Source organism: Mustela nivalis (genome assembly GCF_964662115.1).
Source record: "Mustela nivalis genome assembly, chromosome: X".
NCBI lineage: Eukaryota > Metazoa > Chordata > Mammalia > Carnivora > Mustelidae > Mustela > Mustela nivalis.
This window is the reverse complement of record NC_139040.1, coordinates 120,945,855-120,964,781: the sequence shown is the minus strand read 5'-3', so window position 1 is coordinate 120,964,781 and position 18,927 is coordinate 120,945,855. Positions and strand designations below refer to the sequence as shown.

General features: G+C 44.1%; 1 protein-coding gene across 2 annotated transcripts in view; it reads right to left on the bottom strand.

The window, feature by feature from the left end:
* Positions 1-18,927, bottom strand: part of CTPS2 (CTP synthase 2) — a 99,627-nt gene that overhangs the window by 55,647 nt on the left and 25,053 nt on the right. For both annotated transcript variants that reach the window (XM_082718395.1, XM_082718396.1), the window contains exons 6-13: positions 18,767-18,850; positions 17,404-17,484; positions 14,316-14,467; positions 10,746-10,878; positions 8,688-8,776; positions 7,785-7,879; positions 6,288-6,350; positions 6,139-6,182 (exon numbers count right to left, since the gene is read on the bottom strand). In XM_082718395.1, coding sequence (XP_082574521.1) covers positions 6,139-6,182; positions 6,288-6,350; positions 7,785-7,879; positions 8,688-8,776; positions 10,746-10,878; positions 14,316-14,467; positions 17,404-17,484; positions 18,767-18,850 — 741 coding nt within the window. The remainder of the gene's footprint in view (positions 1-6,138; positions 6,183-6,287; positions 6,351-7,784; positions 7,880-8,687; positions 8,777-10,745; positions 10,879-14,315; positions 14,468-17,403; positions 17,485-18,766; positions 18,851-18,927) is intronic.

Here is an 18,927-nt window from a genome sequence, read left to right as displayed (position 1 = left end):
CAACTGGTCCATAAAAGGCTATTTTAGCCATAGTACAGCAATCTTCTTGACAACCACTTTGATGGGAAGAAAAGTTCTTTAGCCCAAACAAAGCTCCAAAGGATTTCTATAAGATGGTTTCGTGGGATGCCCGGGTGGCTCAGTCATTAAGCATCTGCCTTTGGCTGAGGTCATGATCCCAGGGTCCTGGGATGGAGCACTCCCCCCGCGGTGGGAAGCCTGCTTCTCCCTCTCCACTCCCCCTGCTTGTATTCACTCTCTTCCTCTCTCTCTCTCTCTCTCTCTCTCTCTCACTGTCAAATAAATGAATAAAATCTTTGAAAAACTTTTTTAAAAGACTGTTTTGTTAGTTGGGAGATGCTCACTCAATGTTCTAAATGCAAAGCAGTCTTCAAAGTAACAAAAAGTCACCTGAAAGGTTACTCTGAGTGGCTGTCTGGGTTTGTTTTAATGCCTCGTAATTTGCTTTCCATACAAAGTTGTTGAAAAATAACATGGAAGAAAAAATGTTTCAAACAGCTTCATCTAGAGCTAGAAAATGTCATACATTAATTATGCTTAATGTATAACAGAAATTACCCTTCACCTGAATCGACTTTTAATTAGATGTAACTATGCCACAAATCCACTGTCAAATGTGAAATTAATTTCAACTTTGAAAATCCCTGCATCAAAAAGGGATAAAAGAAGTTATATCTACAATAAATAAAATTGAAAAAGTACCAAATAACGCAATCTCAAATGTCCACTTGCATCTGCTTAAAATGCTTCAAATTCCTCACTTTTCCTTACCAATACCTTTATCCAAGTATATATGTATGTACTGATGTGATAAAGGCAAGACTCAGATTTTGTTTTCTGAGTGTTGCATCTTATGGAAATTCAGGGGTTTTTTTAGTTACTATTTTCAATAAACAGAAAAGAACTGCTAAACATTAAGCATAGCCACATACCTAAATACTGGATTGAGATCATCCTTCCTGTATATGTGTCCAAACCCCCAAATATTCTAAATATAAAGTACACAATGCCGTGAACTATCCTCCACATGAACTAGAGAAATCTGAAGTCAAATTCAAGGTCAAAGGTGTCAGCAGCAGCCACATGACTGACACAGAGTCAGAATGCAAGTCACCCACAGCTGTGTTCTTGGTAAGCCTTGTCCAGAAAGCAGGTAACCCTACTTTGAAGCAAGCCAAAAAATCAGACTTGCTGTAGACCCCTAAATATTCAGCAAATTCCCAGAGCCTTCTGTTTCAGCTTGTGGATTAAGCAGAGAAATAACACAATAAAATAAATTTTATTCACTGTCTTCCTGGTAGTCTGGAGTCTCCCTCTGCTTTTAGAGAAAAATGTATTTCTCCTTTTCTGTGCATAAGGGAAACCGCCTCTTAGATATCTCCCCCGGCTGTCCCTGTCTTCTACCTGCTGGAAGAGATCTTTACATGTATAAGGGAAATCTCCATCTGTAAGGGTGTCTCCCACTGGGTACCAGGAAGAGGATGACTAAATCTCTAGAAAGTCAAATGAATGTTAAAAGCAGGGCTTTCAATCTGCATCACAATCAGACCCTTGCTTCCCGTGTTCTGCGGGGGAACTCCTCACCCCCCACCCCCTTACTGGCTCCCCACTCCCAACATCAACGTTTGTTTTTATCTGGAGAGGTTATTTAACATGGTGGCTTGAGCCACTTGGGGGAGTCACTCAGTTTTCCTGGGTTTCTCCCATGTATACAGGAGGTACATAGGTTATTAAGCCTTCTTTTGTTTTTGTTCCTGTTAGTCTTTTATGACAGAGGGGTCTCAGCCAAGAACTTAGAAGGGAGAAGAAAAATCATTTTTTCTTCTCCACACCTATGAAACAGATTGTAGCAGCAAATATACCCTAAAGGAGTCTCCTAGTTTCCAAATTATTTACTTTTTTAGCTGGAAGGGCCAGAATGACCATCACCCACTGTAAGTCATTGTTATTTGCTCAAGTTTAAGTGATTTCCCCAGGCTTCCTGGTCTCTGCTGCCTGATGATTCTATTCCCTTAGCCTTTCTTCTTAATAAGACTTCTCACCATCAGCACAAATGCTGCCTCTTAAGGCTATTTTTCTCCAACAAACTGATCGCAGGCCATAAAGATATTCAGTAGCAATTAGGTTTTATTGTTCCCATCTCACTTATGAGTATAGAAGCTATCAAAATGCAAAATGCACAGATCCCCAGACTTAGTAATTCCCCTTCTAGGAACACATCCCATAGAAATGTGCACGCGCAGGCCGAAAGGACATATGTACACGGATACTAATTTGCAACATGATTTACAGTGGCCAAGTAATGGACACGACCTAAATATTCATCAGTATGAGACTGGTTAAGTAAATGGTGCATACAGCAGAGAAGCAGGTGGAAGGTGCCTGCGTACTGACAGAGAGTGATCTGCACAAAAGGCAAGGGGCACAGTGTCTCAAGCATGCTAGCCAATGTATTTGTTAAAAAGAAAACACAATCCGTCACACACACACACACACACACACACACAATGCAAAGACTAGTCCGCAAAGAATTAACCTTGCCAAAGCTATCTAACAGTGGCACCTACTGGTCAAACCCCTTCCTAGCACACATGCTCCCCCCCAAAAGAAAATCACTTCCTATCCCAAAGTATTATCTTAGGAAAGAAAACCGATGATTTGCCTGCACAGCCATTTCAGCCATTCGTCAGGAAATATGTTTATAATAAAGCTTCATAAGGAACTCTTCACTGGTATTAGGTCTTCTGAGCATAGGACTTAAAACTACCATCTGGCTGGGAAGTTATGGTTCATTATGGTCTGAATTGCAAGCTATAAAGAGAGTGAAGAATATCTCTATATCCTTCCATGGAGTATCTCCAGCATATAATGTTAAGTTAAAAAAGCAAGACAGAAAAAAAATGTGTAGAGCATGCTATCATTTATCTAAGAAGGAGAGGGGGTTACGAGTAGACATATAGATTTATTTATGTTTTTTAAATGGAAAGATAACCAATTAAAAAAAAAAAAAAGGAAGGAAGGAAGGAAGAAATAAAGAAAACCTACCAAAAAATAGAATTAATGACTACCATAAAGGAAGGGAGGGTATAGGATGGAGAAGAGAGGAACGGAAGTGGATTTCTAAAAATCAGTGGTTCTGGGTGGGGGCTATTTTGCCTGTGCCCCCAGAGGATGTTTGGCTGGAATTTTTTTTTTTTTAAAGATTTTATTTATTTATTTGACAGAGATCACAAGTAGGCAGAGAGGCAGGCAGAGAGAGAGGAGGAAGCAGGCTCCCCGCTGAGCAGAGAGCCCGATGCGGGGCTCTATCCCAGGACCCTGGGATCATGACCTGAGCTGAAGGCAGAGACTTTAACCCACTGAGCCACCCAGGTGCCCCTTGGCTGGAATTTTTAAGCATCACAATTGGGGGTTGGGAGGAGTGTACTACTGACATCTAGTGGGTAAAGGCCAAGGATGTTCCTGAATATTCTACAGGGCACAAGATAGCCCCCACCACGAAGAATAATCCAGCCCAAAATGCCAATAGTGCAAACTGTGTATCTAATGAGGGACCTGTATTTAGAATACATAAAGAACTCTTACAGCCTAATAATACAAAGACAAATAACCCAGGTTAAAAACAGGCCAGGGACCTGAATAGACATTTCCCTGATGTCCAAGATGATATACAAGAGGCCAATAAGCACGTGCAAGGATGCTCCGTATCCTCAGGCCTCATGGAAATGCAAATCAAAGCCGCAAGGAGATACAACTTCACGCCCAACTGGGATGGCTAGAATCAAAAGACAGATAATCATGGGGCATCTGGCTGGCTTGGTCGGTAGAGCACACAACTATTAATCCAGGGGTTCTAAGTTCGAGCCCCATGTGGAATGTAGAGATTACTTAAAAACAAAATCTTAAAAAAAGAGAGAGAGACAGTAACAAGTGTGAGGAAGGTGAAGAAACCGGGACCCTCATACAGGGCTGGCAGGAAGAAAAGGTGTTATATTGGGACAGTTCCTCACGAGTCTAAATATACTGTCACCATATGACTTTCAATTTCACTCCTAGGTGTAATAGATGAAATGAAAACATGTCTGCACCACAACCTGTATACCAATGGTCACAGCAGCATTATTCCTAGTAGTCAAAAAGTAGAAATAACCCAAATGTCATCAATGGATGGATGGATTGCTAAAATGTGTTGTGTTCATCTAATGGAACATTATTCAGCAATAAAAAGAAACAAGGTATGGATAGACACTGTAACACAGACAGACCTTGACAACATTATACTAAGCGAGAGGAGTCCGTCACAGAAGGCCACAGACATGAAATGCCCAGAACAGGCAAATCCACAGAGACCCAAAACAGATTAATGGCTATCTCGAGCTGGGGGTGACAGTAGGTTGGGGATATCAGCTAAGGGGTGTGACATTTCTTTTGAGGTAATGAGAATGGTCCAAAATGGATTATGGTGATGGTTGTACCCATCTGTCAATATGCTGAAGGCCATTGTAACTATCTCTCAAAATAACAATGTTTAAAAAAAAGTGATCATGGAGTTGGGGGGGCACCTGGGTGGCTCACTGGGTTAAGCAACTGCCTTTGGCTCAGGTCATGATCTCAGGGTCCCGGATCGTGCCCCATATCGGGCTCCCTGCTCAGCAGGGAGTCTGCTTCTCCGTCTCCCTCTCCCTCAGCTCATGCTCACACACGCACATGTTCTCTCTCTCTCGCTCACTCCCTCTCTCAAATAAATAAAATCTTTAAAAAAAAAAAAAGTGATCACAGGACACATCTGGCTCAGCAGGAAGAGCATGCAACTCTTAATCTTGAGGTCATGAGTTTGAGCCCCACGTTGGTTGTAGGCATTACTCAAAATAAATAATAAATAAACTTTTAAAAAAGCAATCACAGTGGTGAGGTGTGCAGTCTGACAGAGATGGGCATGAGGCACAGAAGGCTGAGGCAAGGAAAGACCAGAGGTCAGGATAGGCTTCCCAGGATGAATAGGAAGTTGTCCGTCATCGGATCTGGTTGACTTTTTTAATTAAATTCTTCACTGGTTTTATTGAGATTCCAAAGGAAGGGAGGTCGAAGGATGGGGACCAGCTCAGGTATACGGAATATCAGGATACATCGAAAAATACCGTTCAGGGGCGCCTGGGTGGCTCAGTGGGTTAAAGCCTCTGCCTTCAGCTCAGGTCATGATCCCAGGGTCCTGGGATCGAGTCCCGCATCGTGCTCTCTGCTCAGCGGGAAGCCTGTTTCCTCCTCTCTCTCTCTCTGCCTGCCTCTCTGCCTACTTGTGATCTCTATCTGTCAAATAAATAAATAAAATAAAATAAATTTAAAAAAAAGAAAAGAAAAGAAAAACACCGTTCAGATTGTCCAAACATAAACCCCGTGCATGGGAGGGACAGGAACACCTCGACTTGAATTCCAGTAGTCCCCATTATCCGTGGTTTCATATTATCGGAGGGTCAGTCTAGCTGCTAGTCCCCTCACTTCGTCGCACCACAGGCATTTGATCAGCCCACAGCAGCACAAGAAGGGGGAGCCCAGCACAATAAGACATTTTGAGAGACGGTGAGAGACCACACTCTCCTAACTTTTATTACAGCACAAAATTATAACTGCCCTATTTTATTATTAGCTATTGTTCATCTTATTGTGGAAAAATAGAGTATATATTAGGGTTGCGTACCATCCTGTTTCAGGCATTCACTGGGGGTCTTGGCATGTCTTCCCCACGGACGAGGAGGACTAGTGTAGCAAAGCCGCAGGTGACAGAGCACAGTGGCCTTCAGTCCTAGCCAAAAAACTTGGACTGAATATTTTATAGGAAAAAGAATCAGTGAAAGCTGGGAAGCACCAAAAGAAATCAGTCCAGGACTGTGTTTCTTCAAGGCACAGCTGATAAGAGGGACCATGGAGAGCAGAGCCATTTGATATAAAAATAATAGCAGCAGTAGTGATAATAAAAATAAAATCATATCTAACTTAAAACATCCTGATGTGGTAAGGACAACATAATGATAATAAAAATAATATCCCTTTATGCGTTTTGGCCAGACCCAGAAACAAAATGACCATGACCGACCCCAGAAAGATGAACAAGCCACTTACCACAGGAACACGGGCATTTGGCTCAAATTCTGTGGAATCAGCATCTAAAGATGAAGAAATGAGGTCAATAATTCACCAGTATTGCTGAAAAATACGTTAAGTAATAAGAATTTTTTTAATAAAGGGTTACTAGCAAGTAGCAGGCCTACCTCTCAAGTTCAGGCAGTTTCTTGCAAACTCTATCACTGCTAGCTGCATGCCGAGGCAAACTCCTATTTGAAAAAGCATATACATAAAGCAAATGAGCAGCTTGTGTATTACTTCCTATTTCCTGGTCTTTCCTTTCCTGCCCACCTCCTTCACTTAGAACGCAGGCTCGGACAGAGCAACACTGCCTGCCGGGTTCGCTCCTGTGCCCTCTGCACTCAGAGCATGTGTGGCAGAGGCAGGAGGCCACCCGGACTTGAGGAAGAAGGAATTCGAGGTCAGAAAGGGGCAAGAAAAGACAGGGCAAGGTCCCAAAGGCAAATCCGCCTCCTCCCAAATTTTCCTCTAACTCGAGACATGTGAGAGGGATGCGAGGCTGGCCCAGAGCACCTGATTCCGCCCAAGGAGGTCTACCGACACCCCAGCTCAGGAGGGAGACTTGACACTCCCTCTTCTCGGAGGGCAGCCTGAGGCTGGCCAGCGGGCTGGGATCTAAGGGGCGGGAAGTGGGCGCCAGGTGCGGGGCGCAGAACAGGCCTATACGGTCCCTGCGGGAACAGCAGCAGCTGGGGGAAGCCGGCATCTGCACGGCGGGCTCGGGCAGGCTGGCGAGCAGGGAAGGCAGGTGCGGGACGGAACGGAACAGACAGCCCGACGAGGAGGAAAACAAACACCCGCGTAGCCCCCAGCCGGCTGCGACAGCGATGGGCCCTTCACCCATCTCCACATCCAGCAATTCTCTCCACTCAACACACGCCAAGGAGCATTCCAGATGTTTTTATAGACTTATCTAAGGTATGCAAGGGACTCATCAGAGAAGGGCAACCAGTATACTTGGCCCGAAACTGCTGAGTGCTTTAAGGGGGAGGAAGTTCAGAAAGTTCCAAATGGCTAAGACATAAAGAGACGCTGCGTCAAACAGAAAGCTCAAGAGTTGCAAACTATCTAACTACCCCTGCTGCTCTTTAAATAAAGTCTTTTAAAAAAATAAATAAATAAAATTTGAACAAAGACATTAAAAAGACTTGGCTCTACCAAATTTTAGCAGAGCTCTTCCTGTGACGTAGGATGGTCTCTTCTAGCTGGAAGCGGTGAAAAGATGAATTTAGGTGAAAACGGTATACATAGCAGCTTCTCTCAGCCTCTTGCTACCCAACCAGAACGGTGCTAAGTTCTCCCAGGCCAACAGCCTTTTCTACAAAGGGCCAGACAGTAAAAATTTTATGCTTTGCAGGCTGTAGGCCTTGAACTCTGCCACTGCACCATAAAAGCAGCCACATTCCATATGTAAACACATTGGTGTGCTTTATTCCAGTAAAATTTTATTTACAAAAACAGGACAGAGTTTGCTGGCCCCCATGGCAGACTGTTTGGCACTTGAATATTCAAATCTGAGTTCACACCTTTCCTGTTAACACATTCTATGAAATGTTACCCCTACTACTAGATATCAACAATCTAAAAAAGTCATCGTTAGGATGCATAATCTTGAGTTTTACCCAGGAAAGGGATCTTCTTTGCCCGTGCCCAGGAAATGGCCTGGAGTTTCCCCAACGTTCCTCGGATTCCGAAGCCTCCAGGCACAAGAACACCACTGCAATCAACATAACACAAGGGTGAACTTGACATTATTTTTCTTTTTAAAACTCTGATTTTCAGGGGTAACTGGGTGGCTCAGTGGGTTAAAGCCTCTGCCTTCAGCTCAGGTCATGATCCCTCTGCTTCTCCTGCTGACCTCTCTACTCTCATGCTCTCTCTCTCTCTCTCAAATAAATAAAATCTTAAAAAAAAAAAAAAAAGTTAAGATCTCTTACATAATCAGAGAGAGTTAAACTGGTAAAATCAGCCTAAAATTTCAATTGCTAATTAAATAGTGGCACATGAAAGTCTCCTGGCTAACAGACACTTCAGAGACCTTTTAGGCAAACACTCATTGGAGAAGACAAGAGTTCAAGGACTAACTGGGAGAGTCATTCTACCCTCACAATACCATGTTGCCCCCCAAAGTTCTGTCGATTACTTATAAAATAAAACCTACAATCAAATGATGTAAAAAAGAATATATAACCAAGAAGGAAGAGTTGCGTCCTTGTACTTTAACTGTGCATATGTAAGATCCATTTCTGTATCTTTCAGTAGAATCAACCCCCTTTCTCCCTAATACCGAATCCCCATCATCCCCCAAAATAAAACCCATTTTCACTGCACATGCCACAAAACATGAACGCGGCACATTTCAAAGGACATGGGAGACGATGCAACGTGACCACCCTTAATGACCACAAGTATGACAGACTACCTTTCAAAAATGCATAAAAATTAGGAATTGGGGTCAATCAGATCGTTATGGGAAAAGCACAATGGCATTCTCCTAACTGGTATGGGCAGTCCTTGGCACTCACTCAGCTTTGCATAGCTTCTGCCAAGCCTCATGGAATTTCACAGGGTCCTCAGTTTCGGTGGTCTGTTCTAGATCAATGGAATCTATGTACTAGAAAAAAAAAAAAAAAAGAAAGAAAGAAAGAAATATATATATCCAATAGATTAAAAACACACTTAAGAAAAATAGATACTTAAAAAAAAAATTAGATACTCAAAAATACTGGAGGCATCTAACACTATGACCCAACTCTTGCAAACACTACAACGGTCACTGAGGATAGAAAAGCACAGTCTCGTCTTGGGGCTCGTGCAGTCTTCCAGGAAGACTACAGAACCCAATACCCAGGCACGCACACCATAGCATGACAGTGGCCACGATGGGCAAAGAGAACGCTGTGGAAATAAGTGGGAGCCACACTTAATCTAGACGGAGACACTGCAGGGAAGATGGGAAGAAGCACCGTGGGGGGAGGCCTCTGGAGAGGTGATGCCCGAGCAGGTGTGGGACGCGCAGGGAGGAGGGACGCAAAGAGGAACCAGACAATGGGGCAGTCACTCGGGGGCCCTCACAACAGACTCCACCCAGGGAGAGAAGTTTACACTTGAAGCCACTGGAAAGTCTTAAGGAACAGAGAGAACAGAGAGAGAGAGAGATTTTAGAAGGATCACAGCGCTTTGAGGTGAAAAAATGGAGCGAAGAGAGCACAGCAGGCCGGAGGCTGCTACAGGAAGCCAGGCGAGGGAAGCAAAAGTGGTCTTTCGCACAGAAGCGAAGTGGTCTAAAAACAATATGGCGAGACCATAACTCAAATAGGACTTCGCAGAAGCGAATGTCAACTAATTCTGTCAACTGGAAAATTCATGTAGGACGACTCCTAGGTAGGTAACAGTCCCTATAGAACTATATTATTTTAGTATTTATTCTGTAAAAATTACTATCTGACCATATTAACATACAAACTTGTAAAGGCTTTATAAAATTGGTAATCTAACAATTTTTCTACTGCTCTTTTCTTTTCCCTACGAGGGGCTTGGGGACTCGGAGGATCGAGAAGAACAGGAAGTAAAGTGTTCCTTGGAAAGCCAGATACGAAGCGATTACGGACGTGCCTGGGTGGCTCAGTCAGTTACGCGTCGGGCTCTTGATTTCGGCTCAGGTCATGATCTCAGGGTCATGAGATCCAGCACCACGTCCAGCTCCCTGCTCAGCGCGGAGCCTGCTGGAGATTCTCCCTCTTTCTCTCCCTCTGCCCCTTCTCCTGTGCTCTCTACCTCTCAAAAATAAATAAATAAATCTTTTTTTTTTTTTTTTTAAGTGATTAGGACAAGAGGAGGCTAGAAACATGAGAGAAAAGTCAGATCGGTCCTAAGTTGGAAGTTATTAAATTTCTTAGATGCATACATGTATCTTTTTGCGCATTATATAAATACTTCACCACTTAAATCAAGATCGTAAGGCTTGGGGTCCCTGGGTGGCTCAGTGGGTTAAGCCTCGGCCTTCGGCTCAGGTCATGATCCCAGGGTCCTGGGATGGAGCCCCGCATCTCTCTGCTCAGCGGGGAGCCTGCTTCCCTTCCCCTCTCTCTCTCTGCCTGCCTCTCTGCCTACTCTGTCTGTCAAATAAATAAATTAAATCTTTAAAAAAGATAAAAGGAATATCATTAAATATAACATAGATACGTATGTCTAGAAAGCTATGCATCAAACTGGGAACAACAGGTACAGCAGAGAAGCAGGGTTTCAGGGAGGAGGGATCTCCCACTTTCTGCATTTTAGATGATGCTTTGTTTACATTTCCTACATTGAACATGCGCTACTTCTGTATGTAACAAAGACAAAGTCTAGACTCAAGCTATATATATGAAGTTCCCCAGACTTCATCGCATACACCTTTCCCCTTTGCTGACTTCTCTCTGTATCCTCTCAGTGGATTAAATCTTAGCCACAAGTTGGGCTATACACTCAGTACTGTGAGTCCTGGTGACATCAATCCCGGCGGAAGTCTTGGGGATCCTTCAACACAACGCGAGATACCACAGTGAATGACTGAACTATGCGGAAGACCAGCAAGGGCTCACCATCAGGTTCAATTTGTGGTTGATGGCCAAGGCTGAATGTTCCAGGGCTTTGAACACGGAGGCGTAGCAGTCCCTGAGTTTGGTGTATTTGCCAACCAAGGCTATGGAGCATGTTTTCTGCAACCTTTCATACCTGAGATGAAAGACCAGCTTAAGAGTTATATGCATGTAATATAACATCACAAATATAATGACAGCCACTGTTCTTATCTCAAGGCACCTCTCAAAACCTGAAGGGCAGTCGAGCCTCGAACTTGATGTACTTGACTCAAATCCCCACTCCACTCCACCCCTGCTGAATGAAAATCTGAGTGCCAACAGATTGCAAAATCATAAGCAACCCCAATGTTGGCTTACATAAGCAGGCAGAGACATAAATCCACGGAAATTGTATCAGAGAAACAGTTAAAACCATTAAAAGTAAAAAAGCTCTCCCCATCTCATAAAAATGAGCTGTCCTTAAACTCATTTATAAGGTGACACTGTATAAGAAAAATGCATTCTGAATGTCAACAGGAAACATTTCAATATTAACTTTATAAGGTGACGTTATATAAGAAAATGCATTCAAACTGTCTACATTAAAAACGGTTACAGTTCCAGCAGGCCCACAAAGGAAGGTTATTCATGGCATGTCTGAAGAATGGCACTAAGATAACTATTTAAAATATTACAAGCCATTTACATCATTTTTATGAGAAAATTCCATTCCACCTAAGATGTTCAATCACATTTTACCACTAAAGACACAATGTTTACTGTTGCTTTTGTTAGGAACACTGTACAACGAACATGAAAATTGTCCGTTCTGGTCCTATGTATGTAGAAACGTCATCTTGGGGCTGAAGATGTTTTAGGGCCTGGAAGCAAACCCTTCCCCAAATACCTTAGAACAGAAAGGTTGCCGTGAGCGGGAACATTCCTCGCTCACAGGAGAAAAATGCAGAAGCGGCTAAGAAGTTCAAACTGACAGTAAAGGTGACTTCCGAGGAAGGTGACTGAAGAACCTCAGAGAAGTTAAACTGCTAAACCGAATTTTACGTCACTCGGGAGACTGCGTGGCTGCACAGGCTCCCCCTCATCCCTACATAAAGGACACTGGTGACAAAGCAAGTTGGTATCAAGGCAAGATTCCAATGCAATGTCAGAGGGAAGCGCTGTCCACGCCAGGTTTGGGCCTGGGGAACTGGTGATCACAACCACGTTTGAGCACATCTGCTGGAATGAGCCCTTCTCCCTTATTCTCACGCCGCCAGGGAAGGGAGGATGGCCCAGGGGCAAGGGCTGCCATCCAGGAAGGTCATGTATCCTGAGCGCACTCCCCTTGTGCTCTCTTCACTCACGTGGCCCTGTCCGGACCAGCCAAGCTCTCACCTGCCCTGGACCTAACTCCAGGCCCACTTTGCAGGCCCACTCCACACGCAGGTCCCCGGGGAGGTGAGCTGTCTCCACTTTGTCTGGGGTCCCAGAAGAGCTCTGCCATCCAATTCAACCAGGGACCCCTGGCCTCTGGACAGCACTGGATCTCCATGAACAAGGCTCCACTTTGACCCCTGCTTGCTGCCTTGTATCTCTCTACAGGCTGTACTGAAGGGACAGTACCTACCATCATTACCAATAAACCCACAACACCACTAGAAACCGATGCTCAATATTCCTTTTGCTTAAAGACTGTGGTGAGCTGAATGGTGGCCCCCAAAACCTATGTCCTCCAGAACCTGTGGATGTGACCATATCTGGAAGAAGGGTCTTTGCAGATACAATTAAGTTAAGACAAGCATCCTTATACAAGGTGGGGGGGGGGGGTAGGCGGAGAGAGAGAGAGAGAGAGAGAAGTAGAGAAGTGGAGAGACAAAGAGAAGGCCACGTAATGACAGAGGCAGAAAGTGGGCTCCCTTGGAGCCTCTGGAAGAAACCAATCCTGCTGATGCCTTGCTTTTGAACTTCGGACCTTCACAACTGATAGTTTATGCCACCCAGTTGGTAGTCACTTGTTCCAGTAGCCAAGAAACTGACATGAAGAGCAGACACTGGCTTTTAAAAGCACAGCACCTCGGAGTATAATTTAGAGCAATTTCCAATAAAAGGAGTTACAGACTAAAACTTCTAATGCTTAAAGAGGATCAGCCCCAAGCTACTCAGAAAATTCCCCCAAAGCTACTAATTCCTTAAGCATTCTGGAGGGCTGGAGCTTAACTGTATCATCGTGCAAGACAGTACTCAAGTTCAGAAACTGCACTTTGGCCCTGATTTTACTTGTCCCAGAGATTCAAAGACACTTTTTTAAATTTGTAAGTGACAGGGCAAGAACACTTCAATCTACTGATCATCTACCAAAGTGAGTGATTTCGTCACCTTCAAACCACTTTAATTATTGTTACCAACCTCAGTAACCAATACTCAGCGCCCAATGCGAGATTAAGGTCTTATGTGTTTTCTCTCATCATTATCACAATGTGGGTACTAGTTATATATGGGTGCCAGAGAGGTTAAGTAATCTACCCAAACGCACACAGCTAGTGAGAGGAGAAGCTGGGATCTCAATCCAGAGTGCCTGATGCCAGAGCTTACCTTTTTTTTTCCAATTGAAATACAAGTGACAAATAACATTATATTAGGTTCAGGGATACAACATAGTGATTCAGTGTTTGTATGTATCACAAAACGATCACCACAATAAGTCTAATTAACATCCATCACCACACAGTTACAATTTTTTTTTCTTATGATGAGAACTTTCAAGATCTACTCCTTAGCAACACCAGAGCCAACGTTTGTCACCGCTGTCCACTACCTAAGCAACACAAAAAAGCCAGGCAGTCAGGACTTTATGGAGTAATGCCTTGTCTACATTTAGTCAAAGAAAATAGGTGACAGGGATTTAATTTCCACATGAACTTCCAAGGAGACAAGCCTTGTTGAAATTAATATCGTTGTCTGAAAGCTAGAACCTGTCTGAGGTTTTAATAAGAATGCTGCCAGTTAATAACTCCAGGATGGAGCAATAATGACAGAGCCTAAACCTCTCATTTAAAAGGGATTTACTTTAGGAAATGTTAGCCAAGTCTTTAAAAACAAGCAAAACAGGGGCACCTAGCTGGCTCAGCTGGAAGACCTCGTGACTCTTGATTTCAGGGTCCTTGAGTCTGATCCCCACATTGGGTGTAGATACGACTAAAAAATATATAAACAAACTTAAAAAAAAAAAACAAGCAAAACAAACCAAAAAATCTGTGACATTTAAACCCATTTAAAATGTTTGGAAACTGAGAAATCAATCAATCCGTCAAAAAGCTTCCAGATTTTGAAAGAAAAAAAAAAATCATTCCAGAATCCAAATTCCTTCTATTCACTTTCATTTAAGTAGGACAAAATCAAAAGCCCCAGAAATCTTCAAAGAATACAGCAAAACACTCTACCAAAGTATTAAAGCTTTAGATAAATCCATACCAAAACATATACATACAGAAAGCTGAATGTGGCATAGGTATCCTTTAAGGTATGTCTCAATCCTACCCCCAAACCCAAGAATTATTATTAAAGATTACATCAATAATTCCTTTCACGTACCTGTCAGCCATATTTCTCCACTTGAAAAGCAAATGACTTGCAGAATCACCAATGGGCAGATCCAATCTCTCCTTAAAATATTTAACAATGCCTTGTTCCTCCAAAAGCACAGGCACTCGATATGTGGACGAAACATCATGGATACATATGACCTGTTTAATGATGATAAAACACCATATTTAAATGGAACACCTCAAATATGCCACAAGAAGGAGTTCAAGAATGAGCCAAAAATCAAGAGACATGTAAGTTCATTTATACTGAAGAAAACCAAGAGCCCAGTGACCTTAACACAAGCTTACTTTGATCTAATTATAAAACTCTTTGAACACATTATTCCAATTCTGGAAACATGGATGCCATGATAGAATCAATTTTATATATATATATATATATATCTGGTCTTTGTTCTCAATTCCTGGCACAAAGCTTCAAAACCCTTTGGAAATTCCTGAGTGACAGGTGCATCTTTGTTATGCCAATGAGGCGACTCCTGGTGGCCCCTAGATGGCTTCAGGATGGGAGGTGGTCACGAGAAAACCCAAGCAGGATTGGAAACTTTCAGCCCCCTGACCTCCAGGGCTGGAAAATGAGTTTGACCTTGAGCTTGGGATCCTCCCATGCTTTGCCCTGTGTATCTCTTTATCCGGCTGTTCCTCCACACTCTTTATAATCAAATTGCTGGTAATAAGTATGACATTTTCCTGAGTTCCATGAATCATTCTAGAGAATTATTGAACCTGAGGGGGTTATGGGAAGCCCCAAATCTGTAGTCAGCCAGGCAGAAGTGTCGGTGGCTCAGGGACACTGGAAACTTGTGGCTGGTGACTGAAGTGGGGGGCCGTCTTGTAAAGAACTCTGCCCTCAGTGTGCGGAACCCCACTCCAAGTGGTTAGTGTCACAGCTGAACTGCAGGACCCCAGCTGGTATCCGAGAATGGGTATTGACACATGGATGCTTTATGGGTCAATACCTAAGACACATGGCCCAAGGCATCATCTAAGTCCAAGCTAAAGCAGTAACATTGAATATGTGCATTGTGTCTTCTCAATGTGGTTGTGTGGCTCGTGTGTGTGTGTGTGTGTGTGCGCTCGTGTGTGTTCATTTGTTGCTGTTGCTACTGCTGTCTACTCTCTTCCCTTGGATAAATTTTCAAGCACACACTGAACCCAGTCAAAGCAATTAGTACACCTGTTTGAACGGCGCCTTCCAAGGTGGTACGGTTGTTTTTCACACTTACCCTAACGAGCTCTCAACGCTGTCTCGAGTATATCTAAGGGGCCACTGGCAGGCATTTAAGGATCTGCCACATTCTCAATCAATGCCAAGAAATATTCTGCTCATTCTGTGTGTTCAGTTCTTCCCAAAGCTATAGCTAAATCCACTCCAAAGTTCCTAAGCTGTTTGCACGTCACCAACTTGATACCTAGGACCACTGCACCTCACTTGTGCATTCACTGAAGCAATTCGAAGTGCCAAGATGCCACTGACGTAAGCTCCAGCTCCGCTACTAATTACAACTAAATCTCTGGGCAGCCCAAACTCCCATGCTGGAAGACGTGGCATGTAGAACTCTACTCATTCATGCTCCGGTCCAGAGAGAGATTTTTTTTCAAATGTCATGGTAACAACCACATCCAGAGAGATGCCTCTGACCCTCCATTCCTTCCACAGGAAACCAGAGAAGAAGATCTTTAAATGCCAGTTCACTAGGAACCAAGAAATGGGAGCGTTAACTCACATCAGAAAAAAAGATGTGCTGAAAAATGGCTAATAAACTAGCCTGTGGGCTGCTCGGATAGAATTCTTCGTAACTATCGTTCTATCGAAAACAGGCTTTGGGGGCGCCTGGGTGGCTCAGTCTTTAAGCGTCTGCCTTTGGCTTAGGTCATGATCCCAGGTTCCTGGGATCGAGCCCCACATCGGGCTCCCTGCTCAGTGGGAAGCCTGCTTCTTCTCCCTCTCCCACTCACCCTGCTTGTGTTCCCTCTCTTGCTGTCTCACTCTCTGTCAAATAAATAAATAAAACCTTAAAAGAAAAGAAAAAACAGGATCGGTAGGGTTAGAAATTTGCACACTTCCCTTCTCAGAGCTCTCAGTAACCCAACTCTGAAAACTTTATCAGGCAGGAGGCTGTGTGACCCTGGTATCCGGGATCCAGAAATCCTGATATAGAAATCTGAGGCGATGATTTTTAGGCTTCAGAGAACCCAGGGCTAAACTGAAGAAAACAAAAGTCTCTCCAGGGGCGCCTGGGTGGCTCAGTGGGTTAAGCTTCTGCCTTCGGCTCAGGTCATGATCCCAGGGTCCTGGGATCGAGCTCCACATCGGGCTCTCTGCTCAGCAGGGAGCCTGCTTCCTCCTCTCTCTCTGCCTGCTTCTCTGCCTACTTGTGACCTCTCTCTGACAAATAAATAAATAAAATCTTTAAAACAAAACAAAAGTCTCTCCAAACCTCACCCTTTTCCTGAGCACCATTCATACCACCTTTTAAACTATAGCCAACCCTGAGCCCTTACACGAAAGCCTTCTTGCAAACAAGAAACAGATAAGAGAATGAAAGAAAAAAGAAAAAGCTCTCCAGTACCCAGGTGGAAAGTCTCGCAGGACAGAGGACTTGAGCCCAAATCACAGTACGGTTTCTAGAGCAGGGAACAGAACTGAGGCCACTGATGGACTCAGCGGCGATGGTGTGAACGTCCGTGTAACGTGCGGTCCGGGCAAAGTTACGCTGTAACATGGGCAAAGGAGAAATTGGAGCGAAAGCAGGCAGCAGCCTAGAAGCACAAGACAAACAGAAAACAAGCAGGCTTCACGGGCTTCTCTCCCTGGTTCGAAAGCCCTCCTGGTTTTGTCCCTGTAACATCAGGAGTGATGATACAAAGAGATCATGATCTAGGTAAGGAAATTGGAAGTCTCAGGTTGTTCACTGAAGAGCAAGGAAGCCGGGGCTGGCTGGATATGACTCTCCCAAGGCTTTCCTAATTAGTGCCATGAAAAGTAGGACAGTCATTCCAGAGAGTCCAAACATTCGCGTCTGCAGAACTGCCTGCCTGCAAGTCATTACAAGGCAAAGAGCAGCACTCACCTGTTCGGGGTTCACGTGACAAAACATAGAAATCTTTTCCTTCGCAGCCATCTCGATGGGCGTTGAACTTCGGCAGACAATCTGTCAAAGTCGGGTGTGCACAGGTCAGCAAGCAGGAATCGGGCGGTTCCTGCCACTGTTCGTTTGCGGGAGGAGGCTATGTTAATTTCTTCTTACAACCGGAGACTTGACTGAGTGCGTACCAGTTCATTCTGGGCAAGTCCATGGGACTATTAGAAACACCTGAGCGCTAATGTGAGCAAGTGTAATCAACTCGAGTCCACCAGGAAGGGCTCAGAATGTCAAGGCATCTCTCGTAAACAAGAGTGAAGGCTCACAAATGCCTCTTTTACAGGAGCTGAGCTAGAGGGGGGCGTGGCAAGCGTTTTCTCTAAAGGGCCAGACAGTAAACACTGTAGCTTTTGCAAGTCAGGAAGCTACCGTCCTGGGGCGCCTGGGTGGCTCAGTGGGTTAAGCCTCTACCTTCGGCTCAGGTCATGATCTCAGGGTTCTGGGATCAAGTCCCACATCGGGCTCTCTGCTCAGCAGGGAGCCTGCTTCCCCCTCTCTCTCTGCCTGCCTCTCTGCCTATTTGTGAACTCTGTCAAATAAATAATAAAATCTTAAAAAAAAAAAAAGAAGAAGAAGAAGAAGCTACCATCCCGATTACTCAATTGTATCCTTGTAGTACAAAGGTGCTGTGGACAAATGTCAGAGACAGGTGGTACCAAGTTCCAATGAAGCTGTATGTACAGGCAGCAGGCTGGAGGTCCTTGTTTGCCAACCTCTCATCTAGACTGTTGGTCATAACTGGATTCCGTATTATGAATAAGAGCAATGACAGCCCACCCTCGTGGGTGTCAGGAAAATCCCCAAGGACCCACCTCACACTAAGGGATCCAGGGACTGTAAAAATGATGGGACATTGCACTTGCCCGGCTGCCCATGTGGCCAATCACAGGGGGACATGGAGAAGAAGAGACTGTCAATTTAGAAATGTGTGGAGCGACCGCTGAGGTCTGGAAATAAGCCTTCCCTGGCCCCAAGATACAAAGAGCTCAATGTCACAGGAACCACTTGAGAAATAAAAAAAACTTAGCTGATGTTACAGATCAAGAAATGAAGGTCCTAGGGACACCTGCCTTTGGCTCAGGTCATGATCTCAGGGTCCTGGAATCGAGCCCCGCATCGGGCTCTCTGCTCAACAGGGAGCCTGCTTCCTCCTCTCTCTCTGCCTGCCTCTCTGCCTACTTGGGATCTCTCTCTGTCAAATAAATAAATAAAATCTTAAAAAAAAAAAAGAAAGAAAAAGAAAGAAATGAAGGTCCTATTCCAAGAAATTTATCCATTCTCAGTAACTCACCAGATCAGGAGACAGGCCCAACCCCCTCAGTGCACGAACACTGTTTTGTGTGGGCTTCGTTTTTTGTTCTCCGGTAGCACTGGGCTGAAAAGAAATGGGTCACTGTTAATATATTGGATAGTTAGCTCTTCTGCATAATTAAGGGCTCCCTAGTTTAAAAT